A 16,716-nucleotide genomic window follows, 5' to 3' on the forward strand; every position below is an offset into this window, starting at 1 on the left:
TGGCGGCAGGAAGGGCATCCGGCCACCCCTTTCCACTCACCTTGCCAAATCCTGCGTCAGCGCGGGACATGGCACCAGTGAAAGAAATGAAAAGAAAATTCGAGTACCAACAAGTGAAATGAAAATTATCTCAGTAAGCAGATGCAGCTGTGTAACCAGTAACATTTGGACACGTGTAGTATGGAATGTTTTATTTTCGTTATTCAATACTATCACGTCCTAAAATATTTAGTATTCCTCGTGAAACATCCCTTACATAGATGTACCTTACTCAGTTGGGCCGCTAACGGGTCGCACAGTGTGGTGTGTGGTGGTATTCTGGCAGCAGCAGAGTGCCACCTTCACGACGGTGTTCGAGCTGAGGCTGGCGGACGAGGAGGCGAGAGTGCTGCGGCCTGACCAGAGCCAGCTGGACCGCTGGCCGCTGGCGCAGATCGCCAGATACGTCGCCGGCACCGGCCAGGTGAGTGGAGCTGCGCCGCGCTAGCCTTTCTGTCTGACTGCACCTCAGTACCGTCAGCACAGGGCAGGTGAGTGGAAACGAGGCGCACTCTGTCTGACTGCGCGTCAGTGTCGCTGGCATGTACCAAGTGATTCATCATTTCTCTCTGGGTGCACTTCAGTATGGCTGGCAAGGGGGAGGTACCACAGAGTTGCAAGCACTGGTCAGGTATGTGGAGCCATGACTAGCCTTTCTGTCTGACTGTACCTCAATCTCACTGGCACGGGGTATATGATCAGAGCCGTGTCCACCGTTTCTGTCTGACTGCCTCTAGGTGTATGAGGCATGGGGCAGGTGAGTAAAGCTGTGCCATGCCTAGCAATTTTGTTTAGCTGCACCTGAGTGTGCTACTTTTTTATTCACGAGAGTGTCACGCAGCAGTTTGCCACAGCAGTTACATATCTCATATCCAAAGAAGAATTCTCACTCCTCCTGAGACATCTGGTTCACATTCATAAGCCCTGTTGTGAGAAAGTGAAACTGTATTCCCAGCCATGTGGCTTAGAAATGAGCACCATCGACCTTAAGCCCTGTCCTTACCATGGCTGTGGCATCGAATTCATCTCCTACTACAGTGGCAACTCTACCCTGTCTTCATATTCAGCATTGAGAATACCTGGCATCAAGATAGATTATGAATGGAAGGTCGTACCACAACGCAATTTACGTAACAGTAGACTACAGACTCAAACAGATATGTATATCTGTACGAAGACCAACAAATACTCATATGGTAATAATGCTAACACGATTGAAAAATGATTAAAAGGCACTGAAATTTATGGCAGAAGTTCCTGGATATGAGATAGTTATTACTGTACCAAGAGACAATGCTCAGTAAATCACTTGAAATCACTGACATGAGTAGAGTATAAGCACAAAATGGAGAAGTAAAACATACACTCCTGGAAATTGAAATAAGAACACCGTGAATTCATTGTCCCAGGAAGGGGAAACTTTATTGACACATTCCTGGGGTCAGATACATCACATGATCACACTGACAGAACCACAGGCACATAGACACAGGCAACAGAGCATGCACAATGTCGGCACTAGTACAGTGTATATCCACCTTTCGCAGCAATGCAGGCTGCTATTCTCCCATGGAGACGATCGTAGAGATGCTGGATGTAGTCCTGTGGAACGGCTTGCCATGCCATTTCCACCTGGCGCCTCAGTTGGACCAGCGTTCGTGCTGGACGTGCAGACCGCGTGAGACGACGCTTCATCCAGTCCCAAACATGCTCAATGGGGGACAGATCCGGAGATCTTGCTGGCCAGGGTAGTTGACTTACACCTTCTAGAGCACGTTGGGTGGCACGGGATACATGCGGACGTGCATTGTCCTGTTGGAACAGCAAGTTCCCTTGCCGGTCTAGGAATGCTAGAACGATGGGTTCGATGACGGTTTGGATGTACCGTGCACTATTCAGTGTCCCCTCGACGATCACCAGTGGTGTACGGCCAGTGTAGGAGATCGCTCCCCACACCATGATGCCGGGTGTTGGCCCTGTGTGCCTCGGTCGTAAGCAGTCCTGATTGTGGCGCTCCCCTGCACGGCGCCAAACACGCATACGACCATCATTGGCACCAAGGCAGAAGCGACTCTCATCGCTGAAGACGACACGTCTCCATTCGTCCCTCCATTCACGCCTGTCGCGACACCACTGGAGGCGGGCTGCACGATGTTGGGGCGTGAGCGGAAGACGGCCTAACGGTGTGCGGGACCATAGCCCAGCTTCATGGAGACGGTTGCGAATGGTCCTCGCCGATACCCCAGGAGAAACAGTGTCCCTAATTTGCTGGGAAGTGGCGGTGCGGTCCCCTACGGCACTGCGTAGCATCCTACGGCCTTGGCGTGCATCCGTGCGTCGCTGCGGTCCGGTCCCAGGTCGACGGGCACGTGCACCTTCCGCCGACCACTGGTGACAACATCGATGTACTGTGGAGACCTCACGCCCCACGTGTTGAGCAATTCGGCGGTACGTCCACCCGGCCTCCCGCATGCCCACTATACGCCCTCGCTCAAAGTCCGTCAACTGCACATACGGTTCACGTCCACGCTGTCGCGGCGGCATGCTACCAGTGTTAAAGACTGCGATGGAGCTCCGTATGCCACGGCAAACTGGCTGACACTGACGGCGGCGGTGCACAAATGCTGCGCAGCTAGCGCCATTCGACGGCCAACACCGCGGTTCCTGGTGTGTCCGCTGTGCCGTGCGTGTGATCATTGCTTGTACAGCCCTCTCGCAGTGTCCGGAGCAAGTATGGTGGATCTGACACACCGGTGTCAATGTGTTCTTTTTTCCATTTCCAGGAGTGTATAATTGAGGGAAGCGACAGAGATGCTGCCTAATAACGGCACATGGCATTAGATCGTCGCAGGGTACCTCAGCAGCGGCATGGAAGTATTGGTGACACATATGGAATTGTGACTATGAGCTACCATCGTAGCTGTGAGTAATCTGATTGTCACAACAATCTAGCAACAAGATCATTAACTCTTTCTCCGGCTGACAGGCAATCTGTTATCAACCCTTCTGGTGCCTGTAGCACTCAGTTGAACTGTCTCAGCATTAACACCAAAACAGCAGGACGACTGAGTGTTGAGACTGTCTCTACTGACCACAGAAACATGTGTTGATGACAAAAGAAGTTGGGTTCCAGAGAGAGACAGACGTCTTACTGTGAGGGCCATTAAACACACTGGGTTTCGAAGAAACTGCTCTACTTTCAGCAGCCCACCTAACTGTACTCATTCACACAGTTTCGGGCAGATTGCTAGGTTACGTTAAGTTGACAGACATGGGCTTCTTCTAGGGCTCAGAACCTCTTCGCTGGCTCCTCAGGGGGGTTCTTAAGCGAAGGACCGTTCAAACTCAGCACAAAAGCTCCCTGACGACGGAAAATCCCCTCTTGACCAAAACTGCCACCTTCTGAATTAATTGTAAATACGACCAACAAAAATTATAGACAATACCTTTATGCCCTGTCTATTTGGTATCTTTCATTCGCCCTCCAAACACACATACAATCACGAATCAAATTAAAGTCAAAATTAATTATTTCACTTAGGGCTGCCACTGTTAGTCTCAAAGACTTGTTAATTTGTTTTTAACCTAATTATCATGTGGCCATAACAGTTTTTCACCCACTCTGTTTCCCCCATGAAATCAAGTCCTGACAATCCATGGTATGCCTCCCCCCTCCCTCCACCCTGTCACTGATATCACAGCCTTGCTCCTGCACCTATGTCACCACATCCCGCTTTCTTTGCATCTTCACACACTCCATATTCTCTCAGAGTGTAATTTCAACTGCCTTCTCCTCCCAGACCATGAGATCATTCCTGAGATCTATTCCCCATACTATCTGTAACCTACCCTACCTCTTCCGTTGGAAATGAAGAGCCATGTGTAATAATATTCGTATCGGCCTGCTATGACAAGCATTCCCTCCCTTGACCCTACCCAAGATTCAAACCACATTCCTTCTCATATCATGTACTCTCCAATTCCATCTGCTTCCAAATTCCGTAACTATAAAATGCTACCAACAGACTACTGCACTAGAATCAAAACAAGATACAACATTACACGCATTCATTAATCTTTATATCATGGTTCATATTTTTATCTATGTCTTCTTAATTGTGCCATTCGAAGGTAGAAGAGGAACAATACGGCTACAGTTAGCCTACCCCTTCTGATGGAATATATGTACCAGATAGTTATGTCTCCATAAACATGCCAACAGCTCCATACGGTGCTCCAGAATCTACCGCTGAAATCCACTCTTCAAAAAGTAACTCCATTAATTATCAGACATTTCTAATAAAACTACCTGCCCACGGGAAGCCAACTCTCCATCTCTCTCTCTCTCTCTCTCTCTCTCTCTCTCTCTCTCTCATGAGCCAAAGCATTATGACCATCAACTTAATAGCTTGTTGGTCCACCTCCGGAGAGCTATACAACAACAGCTCTGCGTGGCATACATTCGATAGGTTTGCGAAGGTATGTGGCACAAGATGTCTACACTTTCATTTCTTGCAAATTAACAGCTGGTAGTTCGAGGATGTGGAAGTGCTAGCCCATGTGTTCCATTAGGTTCAAAACAGGTGAATTTTTTGGCCAAGACATCAACATGAGGGCACTATCGTCCAACAACCATTGTAGCATGATTTTGACCTTGTGACACGAACAGTTATCACGCTGAAAGATGCCATTACCGTGGGGAAAGACATCAAGCATGAAGGGATGCAGGTCGTCTATTGTGCAAGTGGTCCACAGCTGTCATGGTGCCTTCAGTTACTGCCACACGTCCTGTGGGAGTGCAGTTGGATGGCCCCCTATTGTATAATGCTGCTCCTACCAGCATGCATCCCTGGCATAATGTTTGTTTCGAGGAGCCAATCATCTGAATGACGGCATAACCAGATACGAATATAGAGCTGGTGTAGTAAGAAATGTGAATCATATGTCCAGGCGACATATTTCCATAGATATCAGTTCAGTACCGATGATACCACGCCTGCTACATTCGTAACTGACGTTGTCTTCAGGTTAGCATGGGAAAACTTATTTTACACCCAAGTGGTACTTTTCCAGATACGGGTTCCTTCTCCTTATCCAAACATTGTCTACTACACCCCATCCACAGCCCCTAGTAGCCTGTAACGGTGATTGGGAAACATCTCGTATATATAGTTGCATAATTATATGCTAATCCACTGTGGGAAATACACCCATGCTCATAAATTAAGGATAACTGCAGAATATGGTGCCACACTACGTGGCACTACACAGAACTGCCGCTAATAGCATAGGCACATAGGAACACACACGACACAGATCTGTAAGTCCACGGTATTGGTGATAAATTGAGAAAACCGTCCCGAAACACATGTGCTACAAAACGCCACTGTTTCCAGCGCATGTACCCCGACACCAATATGGGATATGGTCACCATGCACACGTGCACAGGCCTCAGAACGGGTTGGCATACTCTGGATCAGGTGGTCGAGCAGGTGCTGAGGTATAGCCTACCATTCTTGCTCCAGTGCCTGTCAGAGCTCCTGAAGTGTCCTAGGGGTTTGAAGACGTGCAGCGATACGTCGACAGAGAGCATCCCAGACGTGCTCGATGGGGTTTAGGTCTGGAGAACAGGTAGGCCACTCCATTCGCCAGGTATCTTCTGTTTCAAGGTACACCTCCACGACGGCAGCTCGGTGGGGCCGTGCCTTACCTTCCATCATGAGGAAGGTGGGAACCACTGCACCGCTGAAAAGGCGGACATACTGGTGCAAAATGATGTCCCGATACCCCTGACCTGTTACAGTTCCTCTGTCAGAGACATGCAGGGGTGTACGTGCACCAATCATAATCCACACCATCAAACCAACCTTCATATAGGTCCCTCTCAAGGACATTAAGGTTCCTGGTTCACGCCAGATGAAAACCCGGCGAGAATCACTGTTCAGATTATACAGGGACTCGTCTGTGAACATAACATGGGACCACTGTTCCAATGACCATGTACTGTTTTCTTGACACCAGGCTTTACGGACTCTCCTGTGACCAGGAGTCAGTGGAACGCACCTTGCAGGTCTCCGAGGCGAATAAACCATGTCTGTTCAGTCTTCTGTAGACTGTGTGTCTGGAGACAACTGTTCCAGTGGGTGCAGTAAGGTCCCGAGCAAGGGTACCAGCAGTACTCCCTGGCAGTCTGCGGGCACTGATGGTGAGATATCGGTCTTCTTGTGGTGTTGTACACTGTGGACGTCCCGTACTGTAGCGCCTGGATACGTTTCATGTCTGCTGGAATCGTTGCCATAATCTTGATATCACACTTTGTGCCACACGGGGGGCCCGTGCTACTACCTGCTGTGTTTCACCAGCCTCCAGTCGCCCTAGTATTCTATCCCTCATAACGTCATCAATGTGTGTTCTTTGAGCAATTTTCAATACACAGTCTGAAAAGGTCTGCACACTTACTTGCTGCACCGTACTCTGACATGCACCAACACACCTCTTCGTATGTGGACTGCTGCCAGCGCCACCGTACGACGACCGCAGGCCAAATGCACTGCAGGGTCACACTCCGATGTGATTTAAACCCGCAAACCGCCCACCAGAGCGTTGTTTCACCATGTATCAGCATTATCCTTAATTTCAGAGCATGAGTGTATATAACGTAAGTTCCAAAGTGACTTTTGAGGAAGCTTGGTACCCATGACAGATCTGACTTGCATTGTGTTAGTCAAAGGTAAAACGAGAACCAGCTTTCCGCAAAGCAAGTGTGTCGTTACACGATGTTACTCACCTGTCACAGTTTGAAAAGTCGTGTGCGCAGAGCAGCGGCTCTGGCAGCGCCGCTACATGAGGGCGCCGTAACTCCTGTGCTGTCGCGATTTGGCGTGCAAGGCCAGCTGAACATATCGGCCGGAACTGGGAGTACGACCGAGCGAGTCACGGGACAGGGACAGGACGTCTGGATAGCCGTTGGCTGGTCGCTGGCAGACGAGGAGAGGGTGCTGTCCAAACAGGGGAACATTACGTCACGCTCGGCGCTGCCTACCGGAGAGCAGACTGTTCCTGGCGGTTCCTGGAAAGCACGAACTGGGGCAGCGTATTGTGAGTGTGTTGTCAAGTAGGTCTTCCCTCATTTCTGATGTAACGTGTTAGCTCTTTCCCTTATACGACTGGTTACGTGCTTGTACGAAAGAGCAGACAATGTTACTGCTGTGCACAAAGGTTTTTAGTCTGTGCAAGGGTGACTATTTATTATCGATCATTTCTCTAATAGAGTACCTCTGACTCTGAGCACCTGTGTTCATTTCGGCCATTGGTGCAGCAGTAAGAGCAGCGAACTACCAGGTTACGTTATTGTGCCTTCGGCCATGTGATGTAAGCGCGTCTAAGTAAATTAAACCCACGGCCTATTATGGTGCCTTCGACGCAGTGGGGCTGAATTACCACTCTGGTTCCTTTTTCAATTAGGGAATTGTGAACCTTGCATATTTTTCTTAATGTGGTTGCTCATAAAACCAGTTTTGAGTACACGGCCTACAACTATTTTAGAAACTTATTTCGAAACATTTACTCATTTTTTTGTAATTCTGAATTGAATGAAATTTCAACACCTTGTATTTCTGGTTTGTTTTCACTGTGTTATTTGGCAGAAATTGTAGGAACTATTGTTGTTGTTGTGGTCTTCAGTCCTGAGACTGGTTTGATGCAGCTCTCCATGCTACTCTATCCTGTGCAAGCTTCTTCATCTCCCAGTACCTACTGCAACCTACATCCTTCTGAATCTGCTTAGTGTATTCATCTCTTGGTCTCCCCCTACGATTTTTACCCTCCACGGTGCCCTCCAATACTAAATTGGTGATCCCTTGATGCCTCAGAACATGTCCTACCAACCGATCCCTTCTTCTAGTCAAGTTGTGCCACAAACTTCTCTTCTCCCCAATCCTATTCAATACCTCCTCATTAGTTACGTGATCTACCCACCTTATCTTCAGCATTCTTCTGTAGCACCACATTTCGAAAGCTTCTATTCTCTTCTTGTCCAAACTGGTTATCGTCCATGTTTCACTTCCATACATGGCTACACTCCATACAAATACTTTCAGAAACGACTTCCTGACACTTAAATCTATACTCGATGTTAACAAATTTCTCTTCTTCAGAAACGCTTTCCTTGCCATTGCCAGTCTACATTTTATATCCTCTCTACATCGACTATCATCAGTTATTTTACTCCCTAAATAGCAAAACTCCTTTACTACTTTAAGTGTCTCATTTCCTAATCTAATCCCCTCAGCATCATCCGATTTAATTTGACTACATTCCATTATCCTCGTTTTGCTTTTGATGATGTTCATCTTATATCCTCCTTTCAAGACACTGTCCATTCCGTTCAACTGCTCTTCCAAGTCCTTTGCTGTCTCCGACAGGATTACAATGTCATCGGCGAACCTCAAAGGTTTTACTTCTTCTCCATGAATTTTAATACCTACTCCGAATTTTTCTTTTGTTTCCTTTAATGCTTGCTCAATATACAGATTGAATAACATCGGGGAGAGGCTACAACCCTGTCTCACTCCTTTCCCGACCACTGCTTCCCTTTCATGCCCCTCGACTCTTATAACTGCCATCTGGTTTCTGTACAAATTGTAAATAGCCTTTCGCTCCCTGTATTTTACCCCTGCCACCTTCAGAATTTGAAAGAGAGTATTCCAGTTAACGTTCTCAAAAGCTTTCTCTAAGTCTACAAATGCTAGAAACGTAGGTTTGCCTTTTCTTAATCTTTCTTCTAAGATAAGTCGTAAGGTTAGTATTGCCTCACGTGTTCCAACATTTCTACGGAATCCAAACTGATCTTCCCCAAGGTCCGCTTCTACCAGTTTTTCCATTCGTCTGTAAAGAATTCGCGTTAGTATTTTGCAGCTGTGACTTATTAAACTGATAGTTCGGTAATTTTCACATCTGTCAACACCTGCTTTCTTTGGGATTGGAATTATTATATTCTTCTTGAAGTCTGTGGGTATTTCGCCTGTCTCATACATCTTGCTCACCAGATCGTAGAGTTTTGTCATGACTGGCTCTCCCAAGGCCATCAGTAGTTCTAATGGAATGTTGTCTACTCCCGGGGCCTTGTTTCGACTCAGGTCTTTCACTGCTCTGTCAAACTCTTCACGCAGTATCTTATCTCCCATTTCATCTTCATCTACATCCTCTTCCATTTCCATAATATTGTCCTCAAGTACATCGCCCTTGTATAAACCCTGTATATACTCCTTCCACCTTCCTGCCTTCCCTTCTTTGCTTAGAACTGGGTTGCCATCTGAGCTCTTGTTATTCATACAAGTGGTTCTCTTCTCTCCAAAGGTCTCTTTAATTTTCCTGTAGGCAGTATCTATCTTACCCCTAGTGAGACAAGCCTCTACATCCTTACATTTGTCCTCTAGCCATCCCTGCTTAGCCATTTTGCACTTCCTGTCGATCTCATTTTTGAGATGTTTGTATTCCTTGTTGCCTGCTTCATTTACTGCATTTTTATATTTTCTCCTTTCATCAATGAAATTCAATATTTCTTCTGTTACCCAAGGTTTTCTATTAGCCCTCGTCTTTTTACCTACTTGATCCTCTGCTGCCTTCACCACTTCATCCCTCAGAGCTACCCATTCTTCTTCTACTGTATTTCTTTCCCCCATTCCTGTCAATTGTTCCCTTATGCTCTCCCTGAAACTCTCTACAACCTCTGGTTCTTTCAGTTTATCCAGGTACCATCTCCTTAAATTCCCACCTTTTTGCAGTTTCTTCAGTTTCAATCTGCAGTTTATAACCAATAGATTGTGGTCAGAATCCACATCTGCCCCTGGAAATGTCTTACAATTTAAAACCTGGTTCCTAAATCTCTGTCTTACCATTATATAATCTATCTGATACCTTTTAGTATCTCCAGGATCCTTCCAGGTATACAACCTTCTTTTATGATTCTTGAACCAAGTGTTAGCTATGATTAAGTTATGCTCTGTGCAAAATTCTACAAGGCGGCTTCCTCTTTCATTTCTTCCCCCCAATCCATATTCACCTACTATGTTTCCTTCTCTCCCTTTTCCTACTGATGAATTCCAGTCACCCATGACTATTACATTTTCGTCTCCCTTCACTACCTGAATAATTTCTTTTATCTCGTCATACATTTCATCAATTTCTTCATCATCTGCAGAGCTAGTTGGCATATAAACTTGTACTACTGTAGTAGGCATGGGTTTTGTGTCTATCTTGGCCACAATAATGCGTTCACTATGCTGTTTGTAGTAGCTAACCCGCACTCCTATTTTTTTTATTCATTATTAAACCTACTCCTGAATTACCCCTATTTGATTTTGTATTTATAACCCTGCAATCACCTGACCAAAACTCTTGTTCCTCCTGCCACCGAACTTCACTAATTCCCACTATATCTAACTTTAACCTATCCATTTCCCTTTTTAAATTTTCTAACCTACCTGCCCGATTAAGGGATCTGACATTCCACGCTCCGATCCGTAGAATGCCAGTTTTCTTTCTCCTGATAACGACGTCCTCTTGAGTAGTCCCCGCCCGGAGATCCGAATGGGGGACTATTTTACCTCCGGAGTATTTTACCCAAGAGGACGCCATCATCATTTAATCATACAGTAAAGCTGCATGTCCTCGGGAAAAATTACGGCTGTAGTTTCCCCTTGCTTTCAGCCGTTCGCAGTACCAGCACAGCAAGGCCGTTTTGGTTAGTGTTACAAGGCCAGATCAGTCAATCATCCAGACTGTTGCCCCTGCAACTACTGAAAATGCTGCTGCCCCTCTTCAGGAACCACATGTTTGTCTGGCCTCTCAACAGATACCCCTCCGTTGTGGTTGCACCTACGGTACGGCCATCTGTATCGCTGAGGCACGCAAGCCTCCCCACCAACGGCAAGGTCCATGGTTCATGGGGGAAGTAGGAACTATTATCCAGAACAAACTTCCATACATGCACAAGGTGAAAATTATTGAACTATACGAAAGAAACGTAAATTAGTTACAAACTACGGTGTGCACACACTTTATTCAACATCTAAACGTCACTACAAATATTCGAATTATGTGATGACATACTCGATATGCCTACCATCATTAGCTATGATGTGGCGCAGACGAATAGCGAAATTCTTCACTACCCGCTGAAGTGTAGGAACATCGGTGCTGTCGATGACCTCCTGAATGGCTGTTTTCAGCTCAGCAATGGTTTTAGGGTTACTATTGTATACCTTGGCTTAAATAAAGCCCCACAAAAAGTAGTCGCATGTGTTCAGATCCAGAGAATATAGCGGCTAATCAAGGCCCATGCCAGTGGCGTTTGGGTACCCCAGAGCCAGAATGCGGTCCCCAAAGTGCAGCTCCAGGACATCAAACACTTTCCTGCTTCGTTGGGTCGAGATCCGTCTTGCATGAACGACATATTGTCGAAATCAGGGTCACTTCGGATAATAGGGATGAAATCTTCCAAAACTTTCACGTACCATTCAGTAGTCACCGTGCCTTCAACGAATATCGCATAAATTATTCCGTGACTGGACATTGCACACCACACAGTCCCTACGGATGATGAAGAGACTTCTCGATCGCGAAATTCGTAATCTCAGTCCCCCAAATGCCAAATTTTGCTCATTGACAAACCCCTCCAAATACAAGTGGGCTTCGTGGCTAAGCCAAACCGTGTATGCTCATACTAATTCCCGTCATGCTCCGCGGCCAACCGTGTATTTTGAACGTTCTGACGCGAACCGTTCAGAAGTTTTAACGATTTCATTTCACATAGTTCAGTAATTGTCACCCTGCATGTTCTCACTGTTATAGTAGGACTGTATTTGGTTCTCTAACCCATGTGGAGTCAATTTATCTTTGAATCTGGTATGTGTTTTTAAACTGTTGTCATTCCGTGGGTTACCCCATCTCTGACGCCTGTTACCTGGCTTTGGATTTTCTTCTTGCGTATAAATGATCTGCTACCATGTATCAAATGGTTCAATTGGCTCTGAGTACTATGGGACTTAACATCTGAGGTCATCAGTCCCCTATAACTTAGAACTACTTAAACCTAACTAACCTAAGGACATCACACACATCCATGCCCGAAGTAGGATTCGAACCTGCGACCGTAGCGGTCACACGGTTCCAGACTGAAGCGCCTAGAACCACTCAGCCGCAGCGGCCGGCTACCTTGTATCCAAGAAGCAAAAAGTCACTTCTCTTCAACGACAAATCAAGTATGATAATCCTGCCTTATGTAGAAGACGCAACGCTTGAAAAGCTGAATAAAATGTTCTTGAAAATTAAAAGTGGTTCTCTGTAAATAGACTGTCCCTCATTGTCTGCAATTCTGTTGTGCACAATTCCCGACCCCAGAAAGGATGCGTGAGGATTAAATCAATAAATGCAGCAGAGTATTCTAAATTCTTACACCTTTATATTGACAACAACCTGAACTGAAAATCACATGTTACATATCTACTTAAACGTCGATGTTGTGCAACTTTCTCGTTGCCGATAATATCAGATATCCGAGATTAAAATATCAAAGATAAGTAACGTCTCTCATTTTGGTTCATTGATATCTGACAACATCGTATTCTGGAGTAACTCGTCTTTGAGTAAAAGATCCGTTGTAGCACTGAAAGGAGTGACGTACTTTGGTCATAAAAGACTTCCTCCATCTGCCCAGTAGTGGAAAGAATTTAACAGGCTTTGTTAGTTTGTTAGTTTTATGTTCCTTGGATTGTAATGATGTGCAACGAGTCATTTTACATTCATATGAACCATACATATATAAATATGGTTTCATGCTGACCATTTACTTTTTATTTAACTGCCGGCCGCGGTGGCCATGCGGTTCTAGGCGCTGCAGTCCGGAACCGGGCGACTGCTACGGTCGCAGGTTCGAATCCTGCCTCGGGCATAGATTTGTGTGATGTCCTTAGGTTAGTTAGGTTTAAGTAGTTCTAAGTTCTAGAGGACTGATGACCTCAGATGTTAAGTCCCATAGTACTCAGAGCCATTTGAACCATTTTTTTTTATTTAACTGATAATTTTATTATCTTCGAACATGAACTGGAATTGGATCCAGAATGAATTTTCACTCTAACGGGAAGCTTCAAAGCAGTACATAAACGCTGCAGGGTAAAAATTCATTCTGTATTTCTTCCTGTAGGCTGTAGCTAACAAACCAGTTCTCCGCAGTATCCTCTCTTCCACGAGTAAGCAGGAGAACTTTCGCGAAGTTGGAAGTTAAAAGGGAAGAGTCTATCTGACGTAAAGCTGCGAGGACTGGTTGTGAGTAGTGCTCAGGTAGTTCAGTTGGAAGGGCACTGGCTCGCGAAAGGAGAAGGTCCCTGGTTCAAGTCCCAGTATGGGACACAGTATTAATCTGCGAGGAAGTTTGAGATTATATATACCTGACAATTCCTCCTACTGCACAAAAGAATTTCTGGACGTGCAATAATATGATAATGTGTGTGAGGGCGTGCGCGCGCTTAACTGGGCGATCCCACACCATAGCGGGGATTCGCAATTACGATGCACGAGACGTGCAGATAAGTAAACAAGCCTAAACTAGCTGAGGGTCTCCGGTATGAGGAGGGACGTGCGGACAGAGACGTACAAGGCAGAACATCACGTGTAGAAGCAGTAGCAGTTCATTACACGCCCCGTTCAGCTTTTCTTCTGACAGCCGACCTCAGAGATTCCGCCTCATCTAGAGAAAGGGTCGTGGTTCAAATGGCTCTGAGCACTATGGGACTCAACTGCTGAGGTCATTAGTCCCCTAGAACTTAGAACCAGTTAAACCTAACTAACCTAAGGACATCACAAACATCCATGCCCGAGGCAGGATTCGAACCTGCGACCGTAGCGGTCTTGCGGTTCCAGACTGCAGCGCCTTTAACCGCACGGCCACTTCGGCCGGCTAGAAAGGGTCGTCCCCTGGTATTTTCCAGCGGGAGTGGAAAAGCGCTTTCCTCGGCGCCGGAGGTCGATACATCGATGTCGGAGCGGCGTGTTTGTTTTCCTCCCCGGGGAGTTTGCACAGGCATCCGGCAGTGGGGTGCGGGGTGTCTTCTTGGCTTTGTCCGTTAAGCGTCACACACAGGACTCGGAGCGCAGTCCTTCCTGCAGCCGAGGAGCGGTTAGCGCCTCACTGACAGCACCAAATGACGCCCTCACGCGTTCCTCTTTGTCTTACACGTTTGGTTCACAAAGCAGTCGGCAGCGAGGTGACGCAAAAGTAACAGTCGTTAATTTCCCTCTGAAATCTTTCGGCACTCCTCTTGAAATGATCCAGTCCGCAACTACATCTACATATATACTCCGCTAGCCACCAAGCGATGTGTGGCGGAGGGTACAATTCGCGCCAAAGTTATATTTCCCCCCTTCTGTTCCACTCGCGGATCGCACGAGGGAGAAACGACTGTCTGAACGCCCCAGTACGATCTCTAATTGCCCTTATCTTTGAATGGTGATCATTGCGCGATATGAAAGTTGGTGGTAATAATATATACTCTACATCGAATATCGGATTTCGGAATTTAGTGAGCAGCCCCTTCCGTTTAGCGCGTCCTCTACCTGCAAGTATGTCCCACTTCAAACTTTCTATGAGATTTGTAACGCTCTCGCGATGGCTAAATGTACCAGTCACGAATCTTGCTGTTCTTCTTTGGACCTTCTCAATCTCTTGAATGATACCCAACTGGTAAGGTTCCCATACAGACGAACAATACTCTAAGACTGGACGAACTAACGTATTGTAAGCAATTTCCTTCGTGGAAGCACTGCATCGCTTCAGGATTCTACCAATAAACCTCAATCTAGAGTTCGCCTTGCCCGTTATTTGTGTAATCTGATCACTCCATTTGAGATCATTTCGAATAGTCACACCCAGATACTTGACGGATGTTACTGCTTCCAAAGACTGGGCATTTATTTTGTACTCGTACATTAATGGGGATTTTCGCCTTGTTATACGCATTAGGTTACACTTACTAATATTGAGAGATAACTGCCAGTCATTACACCGCGAATTTATTTTCTGCAAGTCCTTATTGATTTGTTCACAACTTTCGTGTGGTACTACTTTCCTATAGACTACAGCACCATCGGCAATCAATCTAATGTCGCTGTCAGGACCATCAACCAGATCGTTTATATAAATCGTAAAAAGCAGCGGACCTATTACGCTGCCCTGGGGCACACCTGAAGTTACGCTTGTTTTTGTTGAAGTCACCCCATTCAAGACGACATACTCCTCTCTGTCTGTTAGAAAACTTTCTATCCAGCCGCATATGTTATCGGACAGACCGTAAGCGCGTACTTTTTGGAGCAAGCGACAGTGCGGAATTGAGTCGAACGCCTTTCGAAAGTCGAGAAATATGGCATCAACCTGGGAGCCGGTATCTAGAGCCTGTTGTATATCATGCACAAAAAGGGCCAGCTGTGTCTCGCATGACCGCTGTTTCCTAAAACCGTGCTGGTTTTTGCAGATGAACTTTTCAGAGTGTAGAAAGCTCATTATGTCTGAACACAAAATACGTTCCATGATTATACAACAAACCGATGCCAGTGAAATTGGCCGGTAATTATGTGCATCCTATTTTCTACCCTTTTTATACATTGCTATGACCTGGGCCTTCTTCCAGCCTCGTGGAACTTACCGCTGTTCCAATGATCTTTGATAGATGATGGATACGAATGGTGCTATATCTGTAGCATAAACATATAATCTGTTGTGAATTGGCAGGAGCCAATTCATGGGGTTTGGAGGAAGCCGAAAGGCACGCGTTTAAGCTCACGCAGGCTGGCGTGAAGTCTGGAACAGGTAAAGTAATTATACTATCAAGAAAAGTACGTAGCTGCTGGAATACTTAACTTTAATCCATAATTGGTGAACATCGGTCTGACTGTACATGCATCCCAAGATAAATAACAAATGATAATGGCTCCTTGCTAGGTCGTAGCAAATGACGTAGCTGAAGGCTATGCTAACTATCTTCTCGGCAAATGAGAGCGTAATTTGTCAGTGAACCATCGCTAGCAAAGTCGGCTGTACAACTGGAGCGAGTGCTAGGAAGTCTCTCTAGACCTGCCGTGTGGCGGCGGTCGGTCTGCAATCACTGACAGTGGCGACACGCGGGTCCGACGTAGACTAACGGACCGCAGCCGATTTAAAGGCTACCACCTAGCAAGTGTGGTGTCTGGCGGTGACACCACATAATCTTACAGGGATACCGTCTGGGCCAGAAGCCTTCCTAGTGTCTAAGGATCTTACCTGTCTTACAATCCCAGATACACTAGACAATATGTCGTCGTAAAGGGTTTACAGATAAAGAAGTTGAAATTCAATAAACTTTGCATTTTACTTGCATTTATCCATGACGATAAGGACGTCTACTGCCGGCAGCTTAGAAAGAATACACGGAACAGAAATAAGGCTGAGATCGTGACGTAACCACCAGCAAAACAGTATTCGCCGTTCTAAAACTATCGTTAACGTAATTGTGTCAAGATTATGTGATCACCTATTTACATACACGTGACGCAAATATATTAAGTCTTGATACCATTTCAGCTCACTGATAGTTTCGGAATAATAACAGCAAGTTCATCATTTGTATGTCCACTGTACTGGTAGG

The 16,716-nt window shown here is 46.0% G+C and overlaps 1 protein-coding gene across 1 annotated transcript in view; it reads left to right on the plus strand.

The window, feature by feature from the left end:
- The window catches only part of LOC126252640 (cGMP-specific 3',5'-cyclic phosphodiesterase), a gene marked incomplete at its 3' end in the record, with an annotated part of 583,236 nt that overhangs the window by 292,011 nt on the left and 274,509 nt on the right, over positions 1-16,716 (plus strand). Inside the window, exon 9 of the mRNA XM_049953543.1 lies at positions 326-463. Within this exon, the coding sequence (XP_049809500.1) occupies positions 326-463 (138 nt within the window). The remainder of the gene's footprint in view (positions 1-325; positions 464-16,716) is intronic.

This window comes from Schistocerca nitens, chromosome 4 (assembly GCF_023898315.1).
Source record: "Schistocerca nitens isolate TAMUIC-IGC-003100 chromosome 4, iqSchNite1.1, whole genome shotgun sequence".
In the NCBI taxonomy this organism is placed as follows: Eukaryota; Metazoa; Arthropoda; class Insecta; order Orthoptera; family Acrididae; genus Schistocerca; species Schistocerca nitens.